Consider the following 17,539-nt stretch of genomic DNA (forward strand, 5'->3'; position numbering starts at 1 on the left):
ACATAGATACTGGCGACGCGGGAAGCGAATGATATTCCGAAACAGCTGTCGAACGAGAGACGGCAGCAGTTCCCGCCGCCCCAAATCCTTCTGGTGGGAAGCCTTCCAACTCGGCGAGAAGAATGGGCCTTTCTCCAGCTAATGTTTAATGCCGGGCGGTGAACTTGAGGCCGGAATACCTCTCGAGCAGCGATGCGTCTCTAAACGGGTGATTGTCCTCTTTTTTTTGGGGGGGGGGTCCCTAATAACAAAACAAGTTGGAAGCGTGAACCTCATTCCAGGCATGACAGATGCAAAGCGTGAGGAGGAAGGGGACGGGTGGGAGTTGATGAATAAGGAAATGATGAATCATGGCAACGGGCGAAGGATAATGGAGCATCGTCTGCGCGGAGTCGAATTAACATCTCGCGCGGCCACCCACGCGACAGCGCCGTTGATGTTCGAAGGGGTCGGGTCAAAAAAGGAAAGGAAGGCGAGAGCCGCCGCGATGCGCTCGCTCGCTCCCGAGCGACATCAATGGACTGCGGAGGAAATAAATAGGCGGGCAGAGGTCAGCGTTAGCAATTATCGCCAGTCATTTGGACGCTCAAGGAAGAGTCGAGGGACAAATGGTGCCGAGCTTGCTTAGCAGCACTTGCGTCATATAATCAAAAAAAGCTTTTTTTTTTCCCCATTCAGATTTGTTTTTCCCCAATTAATATTTTTTCCTAATCCCAAAGTACAACTGTGATCAGAACGTGATTCTCAGAGTGATTTAATTAACGGTGATACCGTTCGACAGTATTTATCGTACACGTGAACATTTCAAAAATACAAATTTTGCCTGATTTTTTGCCAGTCGGTAATAAGAGCAGTGAAACCATCTGCTGCGTTAAGTGGTCAGCGCTGAAAGGCGAATATCGCTCCTTTTGAATCGGTGTGCAAATAAGCAGGTGCACCAACAACGCAAACTGGACTGGGGAGATCATCTGGACTGCTGCTTGAGCTCATTGTTTTGGTCTTTAGCGGCGTTCTCCGATGCATTTCGGAAGTTTGCATGCTCAAATGTTAAATGACTGAGCAAATATTGGCAACGCAAGTAGTCATGTCGATTGCCAGTAAAAACCTCAAATTGCTACGCCCACGTCCATTTTGGACAAATGGAGCAGTTTTCGAAGCTCCTCACTGTGTGCTCATCCAAAATGATCTTCTCAGCACCTCATTTGAGGAGGAAGGGAAGGGTTTGAGGGTGTGGTTCGTGCATCAGTTGTTTGTGCAACAAGTGTTGGTTGGTAAGGAGATCGTGCTCCAATGAGGGATGCGTGTAAATCCTCGGAGAGGGCCGGACTGCACCATTCCTCTCCACTGGGGAGGCTCTAATACGATCCACGCGGAGGAGTCGTCTTTTTTGCAGCGTGCGCAGAGGAAGACGAGGACGCACACTCGCTCGCTCTCTGCTCCCCCGCTCGTTGCTTTCCGCTCCTCCTCCCCTCCCCGTCATTACTCCCCGCTCGGCTCTGATCGAGCCTTCAGTCCGCCGTCACCCGCCGGATCGTTGACACGGGCTCTCTCGCTTCGTAGCCGGCGTCCGAGTGGAGCTCATCTTCGCGCGTTAACTCCCCACACGGCGAGTTGAATTCGATGCCATCGCTCGGGGGGATTGTACTGAAAGCAACGCGAGTGGAGGGGTGACGTGCCCGAGCATGTTCGCAGCCGAGGCGACGTCGGATCTACCTGCGAGTCGGCCGCCGGCCTCACGCCGTCACAGCCCCGTCACCGCCCCCGCAGAAACACCGCTACACTCCAGCCAGCGTCACTGAGCAGGAAGGAAGCGGCCACCGGCTCCCCCCTAAAAAAAAAAAAAAAAAAAAATAGGAGCACCATGGGGTTCTACGGCACTTTGAAGATGATTTTCTACAAAGTGAGTCACCGTGTCGCCTCGCTGTTTTTATTATGAGTTTTTTTGTGTGTTTATGACGCGACACTCGCGGGTCAGGTTGCGCTCTGTCACTGCGGAGGACGGAGAGTGGCGTGGCGCAGAGCTCCAGCAGCCCAGGGCGGCCTCGACGTTGCTTTTATTTGTATATTCTCCAAGCCGATATGTCCTCCTCACCTCGCCAATTGGGCACATTGCGGACGGGTAGCGGCTTCGGCACTCAAGTGGAGTTTTTTTTATAAAATGACAAAAATGTGGACGGACTTCATTGATTTGTCGCACCGTGCTTTCGCAACGACACTTGGGGTTCGCAATCTGTGGTTGGGGGGCCAAAGGTGGACCCATTCGGGAGTTGACACGTTGTTTGCATGTTGGGCTCTTATTTTGAATTTTTGTGATGATTTTCTTGGATGAAGACTCATATTTCTTTTTTTTTATTTTTTAAATTACATTTATGACTTAAAATATTATCATTGGTCATGTTGATGGATATGTAAGCAATATTTTAATATACCGGCAGTCCAAATGAGCCACAGCGTTGACGATCAATGGATTTATAATATTAATGAATTATAATGCGAGAGTTCCCACGCCTTATGGTTATATTTAATGAAGAGGTCATAAAATAGATGAAAGTGGCCTGTGTGTTAATTTAGTAATTACCAACTAAGCTTCACAAAGCTCAGAATGTGCCCAATCACTGACAATCATTTGGTTAATCGTTTAAAAGATTTAAATAACAACCTGAATTTGATTAGATAACCTTCTAAAGTCAGAAACTTGACTTTCTTCAGCCCCACAATTGCCCTACTTCTTGCTTTGTGTCTAACAGTGCTTTAAAATGCTCTTTGTATTCGTACTAGTCTGCTTGAAACCATCACAAAAGGCTATTTTATTTTAATATAATAGCGGACTTGTATAGAAATAGCTGGACACTGAACCACATTGGCTCATTTTGCAGCAGTGGTTGTTTCGCGTGCATGTGATCTGTTGCCTGTCCGAGTCTCACACCGAGGGTACGTCTCCCCACTCCCGTGACATTAAACGTTTGCCCCCCCAGGCTCGGACCTGAGATAATGGGTCACTGTGTCAGTTTGTTTGAGGTGGAGGAGTATCCTCTGGGATATTTGGTGGTTGGAAGCCATGAAAGGTGAATCTGAAGGAACATTGCCACTCTGTTGTAATTCAAATCAGCCTTTCATATTGAAATAGCCTGTAATTTGGTTTAACTCACAAAATAATCATTATTTTTTTTTAAATATAGCTTTGTATTATGCTTAATTAAAATTAGCATTTGTTGCTTTCAATCAATGGGCATTGTGCTGCTCCTGAGACACAAACTTGGACGTAAAAGCGCAAAAAAATGTAGTACCTTTAGAAACCCACAGGGGGCGCTGTTGAAATCACTGAAAACAGGTTGTCAGCTGCTCTCATTGTAAACCCAATGGGAAAACCCTCACCATGGACACGCCTTGAGCCTTTTAAGTACGCGCACCAGCGCCGCTCGCTACATTGACTCGGTTTTCGACATTCTTAATCCTTCCTCCGCCGTCGCCATGTTTGTTGTCAAAAGGTTACGCCGAATGAATAACGTGCGACTTCAGAGGGTCGTTTCGCATGCGAGCGGGGAGAAGGAAATCATCAATTGTGCTTTAGATCACAGTCTTAATGTCTTGAGGGGGGTTTGGGTGGCGGCGTTGCATTAGCGTGCTAGTCATGTACACGTGCCTGCCTCTCCTCCCATCAGTCGCTTTTCGCGCCATGATTCTGTAGTCTTTTTTCAGATACAGAAAAGAATGGGCGCAGTCACTGATAGCCTAGCCTGCATTCTTGGCTTTAGTTTAATGCTTTGGGTTCTAATTAAAATACCAAATGTCCCCCTTGGGACCCGGGCGATGTGGCGGCGGCGGTGGAGGGGGAACACAGTGAAACTGGCCAAATTATAGAGACTGACAAAATAAACGGCCAATCTGGAGGAGAGCCGACTGTTATCAAGCCACTGCAGATCCAGACAGTACGACGTCAAGTATGCAGATGCTCTCCGGAGTTACCACACAAGTTGCATCGTGGGACAATTTTAGTGTTTGTAACGGTGCTTGGAGTCCGGATGGTCCAAAACTGCCATGGTGCACTTCGCTTGTCATCATCTCGCGGCGTTTATCGTTACGCATCAATTGCAGGTGCAAAATAAAAAGTTAGTTTCAGATCCTTAAAGGTAGATGTAAATGTTTTCATGTTAGAATCAATCCATAATTTTTTGAGGCTATTGTACTGACAATTTTTTTTTTTTTTAGCAACCTGAATATTATCGGCTGGAGGCAGCACGGTGCGCTAGCAGTTAGCTTAGCCTAGCTTGACAGCTGTCAGAGACAACGTGGAGATTATTCTGCTGTTTTATACCTTCAGGATTGTTGATGCTGCTGCTCTTACTTTGGAGCTCATTAACTTTGTACGCGGCGCGTCGGTTGATATATTGATCCACCCCGTTCTTCGGCTCCCCCATTAGCACAAATGTGAGGCTAGCAGATTTTAACTTGCCGGCCTGCAGACACAATGCTAACGACGTCCGAAGCGGTTCGGGGAAAAAAAAGGTGGTGAAATAAACATGACCTTTGACGAAGAACTTTGCTTTGGATTTGAAAGCAAAAGTATAAATAAAAAATGTTCTCCTGGTTGTTTTGTTTCCACGAAAGTTCAGCATTTCTAACATCGTCCTCATTTTTTGATTTTGTCCTTAGATGAAGAGAAAGTTGGACCATGGCCCCGAGGTCCGATCTTTCCCTTCAGGAAAAAAGCCCTGCAAAGGTCCCGAGTACCCAAGGTAAAAAAAAAAAAAAAAAAATCTGAAAACTGTCACATGCCTTTCACATCATCCAACATCGAAAGAAATGCAATATTTAACAGGCGCTAGTTTTAGTCGTCAAGGCCACGAAAGGAAGCGCGTCGGGGATGTTCAAACGGAATGACGCTTTCCCGCCAGCCATCTCTGATGTTCCTCATGAATACTTGATGCGCATGTTGCCCCCATTAAAAATACACAGACACGCGCAACGGGCACTTAAGTGTAAACGTGGCCATGTAACCGACTGTGTATCGGCATCCCGGCTCATTAAATATGAATCGATCATGAAATAGACCCTGGGCTACCCCCCCACCCTCCTCGGCTCGACTCGCTGGGGATTTCTTTTGCGTCAGTCTTCTCGCAACGCAAAAGACGGCAGTGGACGACATCAAATATCGTGCATTAAAAATGGAAATGGAGATGTTTCTACTTTTTACACTGATATATACGTTTGAAAAGTTGTAAAGTCGTTTAAAAAGGCACATTTTAACAAAGTCTATTTTTGTCCTTTATAGAAAATCAATGACTTGATTCCAGGTTCAAAATGGCCGCCGTAGAACAATTAAAATAGGCTATGATAGCAGTCAAGCTTTTAGGAGTAAAACAGAGAAAAATATTTTAAAAAAAAAATTCATTTTTATCGTTCCAGCCCGACAGGAATCGTGCCGTGCCCGGCCACGCCCACCACCTTCGGCCACATCCGGGCGGCCAACGGTCAGGGCCAGCAGAGGCGGCGCATCACGACCATCCCGCCCCCCTCGGGGCTCCACGAATGGCTCCGGACCTTTCAGGTGAGCACTTTTTTATTTTTCATATGACTTGAAAGAAAAACCATCATTAATTTAGAGTGACTCCCCAATGTCTCTGATCCAACGTCAACATCCAACTTCAAATAATAACAGCCGCCGCCTCCATTTTTTTTTTTTCTCTGTGCCGGGAAAAACCCTGGGCTGGAGTAATCATCAATCCCAGTTCGCTCTTACTCTCGCGCCATAATTGTTGTCGTTGCAGCCCCGCCTGCACATCACTGGAAGGCACCGTAGCGTGGAATTGGAATTAGCCCGAGCTGTCGAGAAGGGTGGGAGGGGGGGGGGGGAGTAAAAGCAGATGAAGGGACGACATGTTGTCGGTGTTAAGAAGTTGAACAGATGCTATCGTACGTCGAGCGCACCGATAACGGCGGAATTATATTTTGAGCTTGTTATTAACAGGGCCGAGGATAAAATGCTAATCCGGGGATAATTAAGGGAGTCTGTTTGCAGGTTTCGAGAGGCGGATCCGACAGTTACGCTCCACGGCGCCGCCGCGAGCGGAGCCAACGCTTTTTCCCAGCGATCGGTTAACCGATTGTCTTTGCCCATCCGTCATATTTATAACGGGGCTTTTGGATAACTAGTTGGAAGCGTGGTACGGTTTTAATCGACTCTCTCGTCGTCACCGCAAACAAGTTCACGTCTGAGCCGTGACGGATGAGATTTGAAGCCGCTTATTACGCCGTGCGTACGTGCGTGTGAGTTTCTCCAAGACAAGCCCTCGGGCCACTTTGGCATTTTTGGAACGTGACAGCTTCTCGATTGTACAGGCGGCTCAAAGCCAAACGTACATTCCGTACATTCCGCAGTCACGTCTCGGCCTGTCGGGCTTTTCAGGGAAAAAAAAGAAAAAAGAAAGCGACGATGCAACAACAGAACGGGTCAGCGTTGCCGCCGACGTGAACGAAGCGATAGATGACAACGCGTGTTGAGCCCAAATATGCATTCTGCCAGTCGGCATTTTTTTCCGTTGGCTCCCAGCGTGTCGTAAAAATCATCAAATCGCAACAAATTTCAATGTGAACAACACAAACGGCATGGATGGACCAAACCATTTTTAACGTGGGGGGGAGGGGGTTCCATGTCGACTCAAATTGGAAAAAGAGAAAATTAATTCGTGACAACCACCATTTGTTTCACACTTTGCCATAGTAACTAAAACATCAAATTCCCTGACGGGCACCTTGAACTCTTTTTTTTTTTATTTTCCTCCCCTCACTGTTTTTCCACACGCCCCACTAGACTCTAAAGTTTGACCACAGAAATGTTTCCAAAAGCTCCACTTTTCTCTATTGGTGGGCCATTTGCGAGATTTGATCCACAGCCTGGTCGAAAATGACTCCCAAATAACAGCCCAGCTCAAGAAGTTCAGACGCATTGGTTTAGGGGAGTTCCTCAGAATGTTGAGAAGCTCCATAAATAAGCCAAGGACGCCGGTGTGACATAAGCGTTTTGCTGGAATACAAAATATTAGACAAAAATAGATTTAAATATGGGAGGACGTATAAAAAGAAAATTGTCAGACATGGCGTTGAATGGAATTTTTGGGGGGGGTCATTTTTATTTGAGGAATTCGCTTTTTCTAGCTCACCATTCGTCATACTTGGCCGCTGCTCATACGTCATCTCCGTCAGTGTTGTGACTCCGGCTTGTGGTGTTCCACTTTGCGTGTTTGCATCCTGAAATAGGCGAGGACGCCTGCAGCTCTTTCCCGCCGTCGCTTCGGAGGGCACGTCGGGAGTTGTTTACTCTTCTCGACACCAAACACAAGGCGGCAAGGTGCCCTAACGACAAGATTACATAAGCGTGGCCCCTCAAAACTCTTTTTTCGCTTAAACCTGCATCGACATAAGACAAATATCAGATTAAATAAAATATTAGGTGAGAATATGCTACGAAGACACCAACCTAATCGAGGTATTTCCAATCGGAGAATCAATTAGACACGCTGCAGCGGTACGGGAGATGAAGCGAAACTCGCTCGTTTCAAGTCGTGGAAAAAGTACTGCTTTCTTCATGACAGATCCTGACGGAATAATTGCTTCAAAGCCGTTTCCATGGCGACCGTTTCCAAGCCGCTTTTCGACGTGCGTGATTATTTTGAAAGTATGTTTGAAGTCATATTTTATTTTTGCAGAGCTGGTCCGGCCCCGAGAAGCTGCTGGCGCTGGACGAGTTGATCGACATCTGTGAACCCACGCAGGTCAAACATATGATGCAGGTCATCGAGCCGCAGTTCCAACGCGACTTCATCTCCCTGCTGCCCAAAGAGGTGAGGAGAAAATATAATGGACCCTCCAGTTCAATCCGACACCTTTTCTCCACGCACACATGTTCTCTTTTAGCGCTTTGTGTCAGACATCAAGCTGTTGAATGGGAACACCTGACATGTCGCTAGCGCTAATCCGACCGCGCCGCGGCCTTGCGTCATTCACGGTGACTCAAAGAGGACTGGAGATGCCTGTTGAACAGGGGAAGTCATTGTATAGTTGCTGTACCTGTTATTTAAAGTCCATTGAACGCCAACTCCAGTCTGGTATGGTGGCCTGTGCTTTTATAAAAGGTCACAAAAAAGTTTGGGATAAATAAAAAAAAGGGAAAAAAATGGAAGGCAAAAAAAAAATTTGATACAAAACAAGGTTTTGGCAAAAAATATCTAGAGAGGAAATTTAAAACGGTATATTACAAAAAATATTGATTGACATATACTAGATAAGACAGAAAAGTAATAAAAAAAATACTAAAATATTACGGAAATAGTATGGTAATAGAAAAATCTTTGGAAATAAATAAAAAAAATTCTGCAATTACCATTGGAAACTACAAAATTTAACAAAAAAAATTATAAAGAAATGTGTAGTTTTTAGAAATACCAATATGAAGCAAAAATCTAAATATTTTACTCATTATAGAAAGTATCAATTTAAAAATACATACATTTTAAAATAAAGGGTGAGGAAAAACAAATGAAATAAGGAAAAATCTGCTGCTGCTTTAATCCGTTTTGTGCATCTTCTGTCTGCGCTAGCAAATTAGCCTCCAGATCTGTTGACCACATGCTGAATTTGTCACGCAACGGTTAGCTCTGGTGTCCATATTTTCCGCAACTTCCTGCGATGAAGCAATTTGACTCTTTCCGACTGATGAAGCAAATGCGGAAAAAAAATTAATCATTGTCATCATCCTGTTCGTACAGGACAATTATGGCTGGAGGTGCTCTCTGTTCCCCCATTGTGCCTTTCTCACATCTCGCTCTCGCCGTTCCCACAGCTGGCGTTGTACGTGCTGTCGTTCCTGGAGCCCAAGGACCTCCTCCAAGCCGCCCAGACGTGTCGCTACTGGCGCATTCTCGCAGAGGACAACTTGCTTTGGAGGGAAAAATGCCGGGAAGAAGGTGCGTGCTTAATCCTCTGCAGCGACACGTCGCTTTGAAGTCTTTGCGAATGACAAGTCATCTTTCCCTCTGGCTCGCCCACCAACAGGCATCGATGAGCCTCTGCCTCTCAAGAAGAGGAAAGTCGTCAAGCCCGGCTTCACTCACAGCCCCTGGAAGAGTGCCTACATCAGGCAGCACAGAATAGACACTAACTGGAGGAGAGGGAACCTCAAATCACCTAAGGTAGCTTTTTTTTTTGGCCGCTTCATCTTGATAAGGGGAAATCTTAGAGTGACTTTTAGGTGAGGAGACCAAATTTCGACCAAGGTCAATTTGACAGAAAACGAATGGCCCTCAAACACTTCCCTGAGGAGCTCCTTTGGGGGTGAAACAAACTGGACCTCAATTCCTCCAAGGTGCCATTTTTTTCAAACAAAGATTTAAATCATGTCGAAAATGAAAGGACCTCGAACGCTTCCCTGATGAACTCCTGTTAAGAGCATTCGTCCGGCCGGCCACATTTATTAGACGGGACCCACCTGTCGACTTCAAAGATGTCATGTGACCAACCTCAGCGGGGAACTCTGGCTACTACACCTGCAGCGCTGACTGACATTTTACGCCGGTTTCTCTGATGTTAAAAAAGTCTCTCTCTTCACTCAGGTGCTGAAAGGTCACGACGACCACGTGATCACCTGCCTCCAATTCTGCGGCAACCGAATCGTCAGCGGCTCTGACGACAACACGCTCAAAGTCTGGTCGGCCATCACGGGGAAGGTACGTTTTGGTTTGGGTCCAGCTGGCGGATCGAAATCCAACGTTCCGCTATCCATTTACACATGTGGATATGATTGTTTGAGAGAAAAACACGCGGACTGAGCCTTCATCCCGTGCCAGATGCTCTCCAAAGTCTTTGATATGAACCGCAGGACTTGAAATGACTTTCAGACTCGTTTGGTTGTCGGGCGATACTGTGGCACATTATAAAATGGATGCCAATACAGACTTTATTTCAATCTGATGATGTGGCACGTCCAACAGCAGCGTTGGTATTCCGAGCTAGCGTGGCTCTCGTGGTCGGGCATTGTGCGGCGCCAACAAAAAAAAATGGAGATGGAATGTGAGGAATTTGTTGTTGCAGCGCTTTGAATACCAATCCTCTGAAGTCTTCCTTCTTGCACAGTCATACACAAGTTCCTCACACGTTAGTTGGCAAAAATTAGACGCAGTTTCAGTGACCGGCTGCGAATTTGCCCGACTGCTGAAAATGGAGCACACGTCCGGGCTTCGACGAGCGAGAGAGGGAGCGGAATTAAACCCAGTCGACCATTTGGGCTCAAATTGCCTGTCCGTGCCAATAAAAGTGCCGTGTAAAAGATACATTGGGATTAGCACCATCTGCATGTAGCGCCTTCCACGCACTCAGCATTCCTTTGCAATCTGTCCGAGTGCCATTGGACACGCTTGAACCCATGACATCACTTCAAATTGTGTAGGAAACAAAACGGAACTCGGACATGTTCCCGCAGAATTTGATCTGTTATAGAAAATAAACAAGAAGTCCAAGAATGCCTCAAATTCCGCTTTTCCTGGAAAATAAATGGGCCCCCAAACGCTGCCCTGAGGAACTCCGCTTGCAGTTTTATATGATCTTATCAAATCACAGACAGGAGAGGGACTTGGCACAGGTCGCTCCCCGCAGTAAATCCCCCCCCCCCCCACGTATTTTTAATTGAATTAATCGTAGATCCCGGAATACAGGCACACAATGCGGACACACTGCGCAAATCCAATTGATCGGAAGGATTTCTCGTAAGCGCGCTAATCAATTGCTAATCTAGCGCAACTAATGAGAACGAACGAGGGACGCGTCAGCCTGTCGAGCCGCAGAAGAAAGCTGATTTCTCTGACTTCCCCTTCCTTCCCTCGCAGTGTTTGAGGACGTTGGTGGGCCACACGGGCGGCGTGTGGTCGTCGCAAATGCGAGACAACATCATCATCAGCGGCTCCACCGACCGCACGCTCAAGGTCTGGAATGCGGAGACGGGAGAATGTATCCACACCCTCTACGGGCATACCTCAACAGTGCGCTGCATGCATCTGCACGAGAAAAGGTGAGGCCACACTCTCTTGACGCTTCTGGCGTTGGGGTTGGGGGGTCAAAAAAAAAAAAATGGACTTGGGTGGTCCTGGATAAGAAAAATCCTAAAATGTGTCCAGCAGCAAACAAAACAGCATAGCTCGCCCTTGAGTTTTGCTCTTGGCGTAGGTAAAAAGTAAGAGAGTGCCTGCTCAGCACCTTTTATCCAAATGCTAATTCCTTCCTGGCCCTTGCTGCCCTTTCTGGAAAGTTGTCCTCGAGAAAAAAAAAAAAAAGCACGTCAAGTAGTTTTGGACTCATCCTGCTGACGAACCAGCAAACAAATGGCGATTAAAAAAAAGTCGGCGGGAGGAAGTAATGAGCATTCTGCTAATGTTGTTTTCTCGCTTTAATGGCAGCTGCAACCTGACAGACAAAAAAAAGAGCATCTGTGTCCACGTGAAAGTGAGCATGGTGGCCATTAAACAGGCCCTCTTTAACCGAGCCCCCCCCCTCCCGCTCACTCCTTCACGCCACCATTACACCGGGGAGCCTCCAAAGTGCTCTTTGCGCCTCGGGGGCCCGGCAAGGTTTTGTGTCGCTTTTGACGACCGAGATTTGAAAAGCAGACCGTGAATAACGCGCCGGGCCTTTCTTTTTCCAAGCAGCGAGGCCTTTTGTAATTATACAGCAGGTTTGCTCCCGCATGGCCCGCAAACGGAATGTGCGTCAGCGACCTGTTATCGGTCGGCTAACTAGTTCCTAGTAAACGGATAGATTAACGTCAACAAAATATCCGTTCTGTGAGCTCCAGGGCCTCCGGTGGAGCTTTTTATATTTTGCCAATGGTGATTCGAAAGGAAGGGTGTGATGACTTTTGTGTGTCCAGGGTGGTGAGCGGCTCTCGGGACGCCACGCTGCGTGTATGGGACATCGAGACGGGCCAGTGTTTACACGTCCTCATGGGCCACGTGGCGGCCGTGCGCTGCGTCCAGTACGACGGCCGGCGGGTGGTCAGCGGCGCTTACGACTTCATGGTCAAAGTGTGGGACCCCGAGACGGAGACGTGCCTCCACACGCTGCAGGGTCACACCAACCGGGTGTACTCGCTACAGGTGAGCCGCCGCCGCCACGCGAAAATGGGCCGCGAGCCGGTGCCAACGTGTCCATTTCGATTCAGTTCGACGGGATCCACGTGGTGAGCGGCTCGCTGGACACGTCCATCCGAGTGTGGGACGTGGAGACGGGCAACTGCATCCACACGCTGACGGGTCACCAGTCGCTCACCAGCGGCATGGAACTCAAAGACAACATCTTGGTGTCGGGCAACGCCGACTCCACCGTCAAGATCTGGGACATCAAGACGGGCCAGTGTCTGCAAACGTTGCAAGGTGGCTGTCCACTCATTTTTACTCGGTTAAAGAAACTAGAGCAGAACAATTTTGGAAAATCTTGCACATCTTAAAAGGTTTCGAAATTCCATCCTATGTGTTTTGGATTCCACAACGGTTCAATGTCATTTTAAATTCAATTAATCGCTCATCCCGAGTGACATCTCATTTGTGTCATAATGACAAATGAAGAACACGGCCAGCTTGTTTATCGGCGTGTGCGAACAAAGCTCTTTGCGTTTCATTTGTGGTTGCGTGAACTCCATTAGCGCCAACGGTGGCACACGGGAAGTAGCTTCAAAAGCCGCCCTGAAATTTCCCTCATTAGTGAACAATCGGCTGAAACAAAAAAAAAAAAGAGTTGCACCATGGTGAGATGCTGAAAAGACACACAGGGTTGAGCCTCGGGCGGATGTTTACGTCCGAGATAACGGGGGAGGGGCTTTGTAGGCGGTGTAATTAGGTCAGTGAACAATGTCCGCCATTCATTACCTTTAATGACACAATAGGTGGACAACAGCGCCGTTGATTAACGGCAGCGGCGGCCTTGGAAACAAACGGTGGCTGGATCCCGCTGCCATGGCAACGGCGGCTCTAAACGCCCTTTTGTGTTTGCTGTCGCCTCAAATTGATTTCATTAAGATATCGCTTTCAAGCCTCTCGCCGGCTCGGAAGTCAGCGGACGCCGCCATCTTGACCTGAAGCGTGATCGCGACACAAAAAAACATTTGTAAATATGACGTCTTGTCTGGCAGGTCCGCACAAGCACCAGAGCGCCGTCACGTGCCTGCAGTTCAACAAGAACTTTGTGATCACCAGCTCGGACGACGGCACGGTCAAGCTGTGGGACTTGAAGACGGGCGAGTTCATCCGCAACCTGGTGACGCTGGAAAGCGGCGGTAGCGGCGGCGTGGTGTGGCGCATACGGGCCTCCAACACCAAGTTGGTGTGCGCCGTGGGCAGCCGCAACGGCACAGAGGAGACCAAGCTGCTCGTGCTGGACTTTGACGTGGACATGAAGTGAATGCGCGCTTGTTACGGGGGGGGGGGGGGGGGGGGGGGGGAAACAGGAGGCGCCACCCCGATCGCAAGGGCCGATTGTTGCCATGTACAGAGAAGCACCTCCGAGACCCGAGGAAGATCTCCGTTGGAATTTCAACCCATCCTGTTGCCGTTCCTGTTCTGAACCTCAACGTCATCAACTGTGAATTCAACCCCCCCCCTCCTCCACCCCCACCTTCCTGTTGCTATCAGCAACGAATTCCAGTATTAGGACACCCTCACCCCTTCTCATTGTTTGTCGGGGGAAAAAAAACAGGATCACTAGCAACGCAAGTGTCATCAATCAATCTTGTTTTCCAGCCTTCCTTGGCGTTGAGTTGAAAAAACAGGAACAGGTGCCCACCTACCAACCTCCCGCAGGAACATCAACGCTGTCCAGTTTTTTGGGTCAAGCTTGGTGGTCCGCTCCAGTCTTCGTTGGATTCTGTGGCCCACCAACCACCTATCAAGTCTCCCTATATAAAAACAGTAACAGGAACGCCAATGCTGTCCAGAGTCAGACCTCTTTGAGTTTGGAATTGAAAAAACGGGAACAGGAACGTCATTGCTGTCTGTGATCTGAGTTTTTTTCCAGCCCAGCTGGTGCGCTGTTAAAATCTTCAAAGTTTAGGAATTCTGCTTCCCCCCTTTCCTTGCCTACCAACCTCACACTTACAGGAAAAGGAACAAGAACATTAGTATGTTGCTCCTCAGTCCAGCTGTGCGTGTTCCATCTTCCCGACTTTTCGCCAACTCTTCTTGGTATCAGGAATGTCAATGCTGTCAGGGGTGACGTCTGCTTCCCTCCATGCCCTCTACCGGGCTGGAAAGACAGGAACAAGAACACCAGTGCTGTCCGGATAGGTTCAGTCCAGCTGGGGTGTGTGGAATTCTGCTGACGCAAGCCCCCACCCTTCGCCCACATCTCAAAGGAGGGGAAAACTCAATTCGATTATTCTTGAGTCCATCTGGGGATGCGTTCGGAGGGTCCAGGAACAAGAACGGCATCGCTGCTGTGTAATTCAGTCCACCTGGTGGGTGATGTGGCTGCTTTCTTCTGACACAAACATGCTGTCCAGCTGGTGCCATCCTCCATGTCTCCACGGAAAAAAAAAAACGGAAAGTTAAAGCTGTCCTCAGTTTTTCAGTCCAGCGGTGGAGCACTTACGAGGCTAGCGTGCACCTCCTCGCAAAGACCACCGCCACCTGCCACCTCCCAGCCTGTGGCCAAACTGTACTAATGCTGCTAGATGAATCGGCGGGACGGAAATAGTCACTTTTTTTTTTTTTTTTTTGCTGTGACGTTTTAGTCCCAGGCGAAATTCCAAATTGAACACTTGTGTTTTTGAGAGGGGAGAAGAGAAGACAACAAAATAGCAAACATCCTACTTTTTTTTTTTTTTTTGCCTCTGAAACTTGAGCCAAACGTGCCTCTACGAGGCGGAGAGGACGGGTTCGCCTGCCAAGAAAAAAAGAAGGAAGCATGAGTGTTAGCGTGTTAGCGTGCTAGCGGACAACTTGTGAACACATTCCTCGGGAAAAAACGGCGGGAATGTATTAATGCTGCGTGGACAAAAAAAAATAAACACTTTACAGGATTTCAATGGACAAGAACAAACAAACAAAAAACGTCCTGGCGTGTGATTGGTTGTCGTCCGTAGAGGGCCCGCCCACCTGTAAAGTTTTAAGTGTTACACATGGTGGGCAAGAAAAAAAAAAGGAAAAAAAAGGTGAACCTTGTAGCCAAAACTTCTCTCCAAAAGTCACAAGCTGAACTGTGAAAGTGGTTGTAACACTGTATAGTAAACAAAAAACAAACAACAAAACAAAACAATCTTGCTCTTTCTCCTCATTTTTCTCCCGCTGTTTAATTTATGGTCTGGTTTGATGAGCCAGATGTTTTTTTGTTTTTTTTAAAGTCTTTTTTTTCAGTTCAGTTTGTGTTAAACTGCCTGGCGAAAAAAGACTAGACAGACAGAAAAAAAAACCTTAAAGGGATTTTTGTGATTTGTTTCATTCACCTAGAATTTTATTTTCTTATAACTTAAAGTGCAATAAAATGTGGGTTTATTTTACTTTTTTTTTTTCTTTTTTCATTTCAAGCAAAAATCCATTGTCTGTTTTGTTACCTTGTGTGAAGGAATCTTCTATGTTGAATAAAGCAAATTATTTGGGTAAAGTTGTCGTGAAGGGAGTAATTTGATTTGTTTGTGGTTGAGCTCGATTTAAAAAAAAAAAATGCTGCTTTGCACTTAACGCTTGAAAAGATTTGTAATCGTAACATTTAACTGAAAATGTCAAAAAAAAAAAAAAACGACCTTCCTGTTGCTGCAGTCTCCCTTTTCCCTCTGTGAAATGAGGAATTGTTTTTAAAAAAAAAAAAATACTTTTCTTGTGGCTCCTCGGGGTCCATCTCTTTCATTTGTCTTTTTGCGGAGATGATGAATGGACTCATTTCTCGAGGTTATCGGCCATTTATCCAGCTTGCGCTTTTTTATTTTTTCGCCACCTTCATGCTTGATGAACGAGCGGTTGCCGCCACCAAGGCCGCTTGAGATGGAACGCCCCCCCTTACCTGCAGCTTACGTTGCTATGGTAAACATTACAAAGTCTTTGTGGATGCCGGCAGCCTTAATCGGACGGCTACACTTAATCGCATTTATAACGGTTGTTGCCTGACAAGTGACCGAGTGAACTGAGCTCCCTCAACGGCTGATAAGATATCATGAACGTCTAGCGGAAGCCCCGAAGCCAGTTGAACTTCAAATGTAACGACATGAAATGTAATAAGTCAATTTATCATGGGCATAGTAGTAAAAAAAAAATCTCAAGAAGTCCTTAAATAATACACGGTCGGCCATTTTGGTTCAAAATAACCATTTTGATTGTCTAGTGGCACCCAGAACAATTTATCCCAAATGCTCGTTTTTGTGACATTTGTGTAATCTTCATTGAGTTTCGTTGCTATTCCTTATAAAGCTGTCCTTAATTGCGAAAAATCCATGAGAACCAAAATCTCAAGCAATCTTAACGAGCTCTGCAGTGGGAACATCCCGGTTCACGTCCTCCCGTTGCTCACCGTCCTGAAATCTCAATTAGTGCAAAGCCAGCGCATGAAAAGTCCCAGCGGCCCAGCAGCCAAGGCAATTAGTCGCTAAGAAGAAGACCACTTGCATTCCGGCATCATGGCGACGCTCGCTGGTCAGATTGGGGGCGGGGGTGACACCCTCTGCCGCCACACCGCCCCCACCCGTGGTTGACATGGTGTGTCGGCAAAGGCCTTGATCAGAATGATGCCATTCCTCCCCCACCTTTTGCGTGAGGCTGTTGGACATGACTCACATGATGATGATGATGGTGTGTGTGGTGGGGGGTGAAAAAATCCGATCAAAGGCCGTCAAGATGAAACGTGAACGTTTCAATCTTTTGACACCAGGCGGCAAGAAAATGACATTGCTTGCATCATATCAAAGAAACAGACAAAATATTAGGCACAGATCACTTTCACGCTGATTGCAACTGCACTGCATCATAACATTTGGACAATAATGAAAAGCTAATGCTCTCATCTGAAGTTTACTAATTATTTAGCAAAAATTTAAAAAAATACTCATTGGGAAACTCCATAGACACTCAGGCTAACAACATAAGATATTAGAACTAACATGAAGACCAATCATGGATTCTTTATCCTCACAACGAATGACAAACTATCATTTGACCCTTAAGGGCTTCCGTAATTCTGCTCGTTGAGCCAAACCATTATTGTTTTTCACCAATCTTGGCTTGATTTTACTTCAAAATTTTAGGAACAGTTCTCAGGATGATTCAGCCAACTCTGGAGCACCCTAACGACTTAAATCCCTTTTATTTTTTTCCTCGTAGTTGACGCTTTCTAAAAAGGGCCACCAACCCTCCTCAGGGAGAGAAGATGATGCGTCACGGTGGAGATGCTGCTTTGCTTTTAACACTCCGCGCATGCGTACATATGTGTTTCAGTGTATGTGTGTGTGCGGAAGGAAGATTTGAGGATGAGTGGGGTGTGTGCATCCCATCCATATTGCATGAGGGAGAATCCTCAT

At 46.9% G+C, this 17,539-nt stretch overlaps 2 protein-coding genes across 5 annotated transcripts in view; one reads left to right on the top strand and one right to left on the bottom strand.

The window, feature by feature from the left end:
• fbxw7 (F-box and WD repeat domain containing 7) overlaps nt 1–15,636 on the top strand; it is a 36,391-nt gene extending 20,755 nt beyond the window's left edge. For 3 of the 4 annotated variants that reach the window (XM_049720233.2, XM_049720237.2, XM_049720234.1), the window contains 10 exons: nt 4,654–4,736; nt 5,407–5,548; nt 7,707–7,841; nt 8,840–8,963; nt 9,052–9,188; nt 9,609–9,722; nt 10,878–11,059; nt 11,915–12,140; nt 12,206–12,416; nt 13,172–15,636. In XM_049720233.2, the coding sequence (XP_049576190.1) occupies nt 4,654–4,736; nt 5,407–5,548; nt 7,707–7,841; nt 8,840–8,963; nt 9,052–9,188; nt 9,609–9,722; nt 10,878–11,059; nt 11,915–12,140; nt 12,206–12,416; nt 13,172–13,440 (1,623 nt within the window). In that variant the 3' untranslated portion in view covers nt 13,441–15,636. Of the gene's footprint in view, nt 1–1,507; nt 1,901–4,653; nt 4,737–5,406; nt 5,549–7,706; nt 7,842–8,839; nt 8,964–9,051; nt 9,189–9,608; nt 9,723–10,877; nt 11,060–11,914; nt 12,141–12,205; nt 12,417–13,171 lie in introns of those variants that run through there. The other variant, XM_049720236.2, reaches the window with a different exon arrangement.
• Nucleotides 1–17,539, bottom strand: part of tma16 (translation machinery associated 16 homolog) — a 240,789-nt gene that overhangs the window by 27,420 nt on the left and 195,830 nt on the right. The window lies entirely within an intron of this gene.

This window comes from Syngnathus scovelli, chromosome 5 (assembly GCF_024217435.2).
Source record: "Syngnathus scovelli strain Florida chromosome 5, RoL_Ssco_1.2, whole genome shotgun sequence".
Lineage (NCBI taxonomy): Eukaryota > Metazoa > Chordata > Actinopteri > Syngnathiformes > Syngnathidae > Syngnathus > Syngnathus scovelli.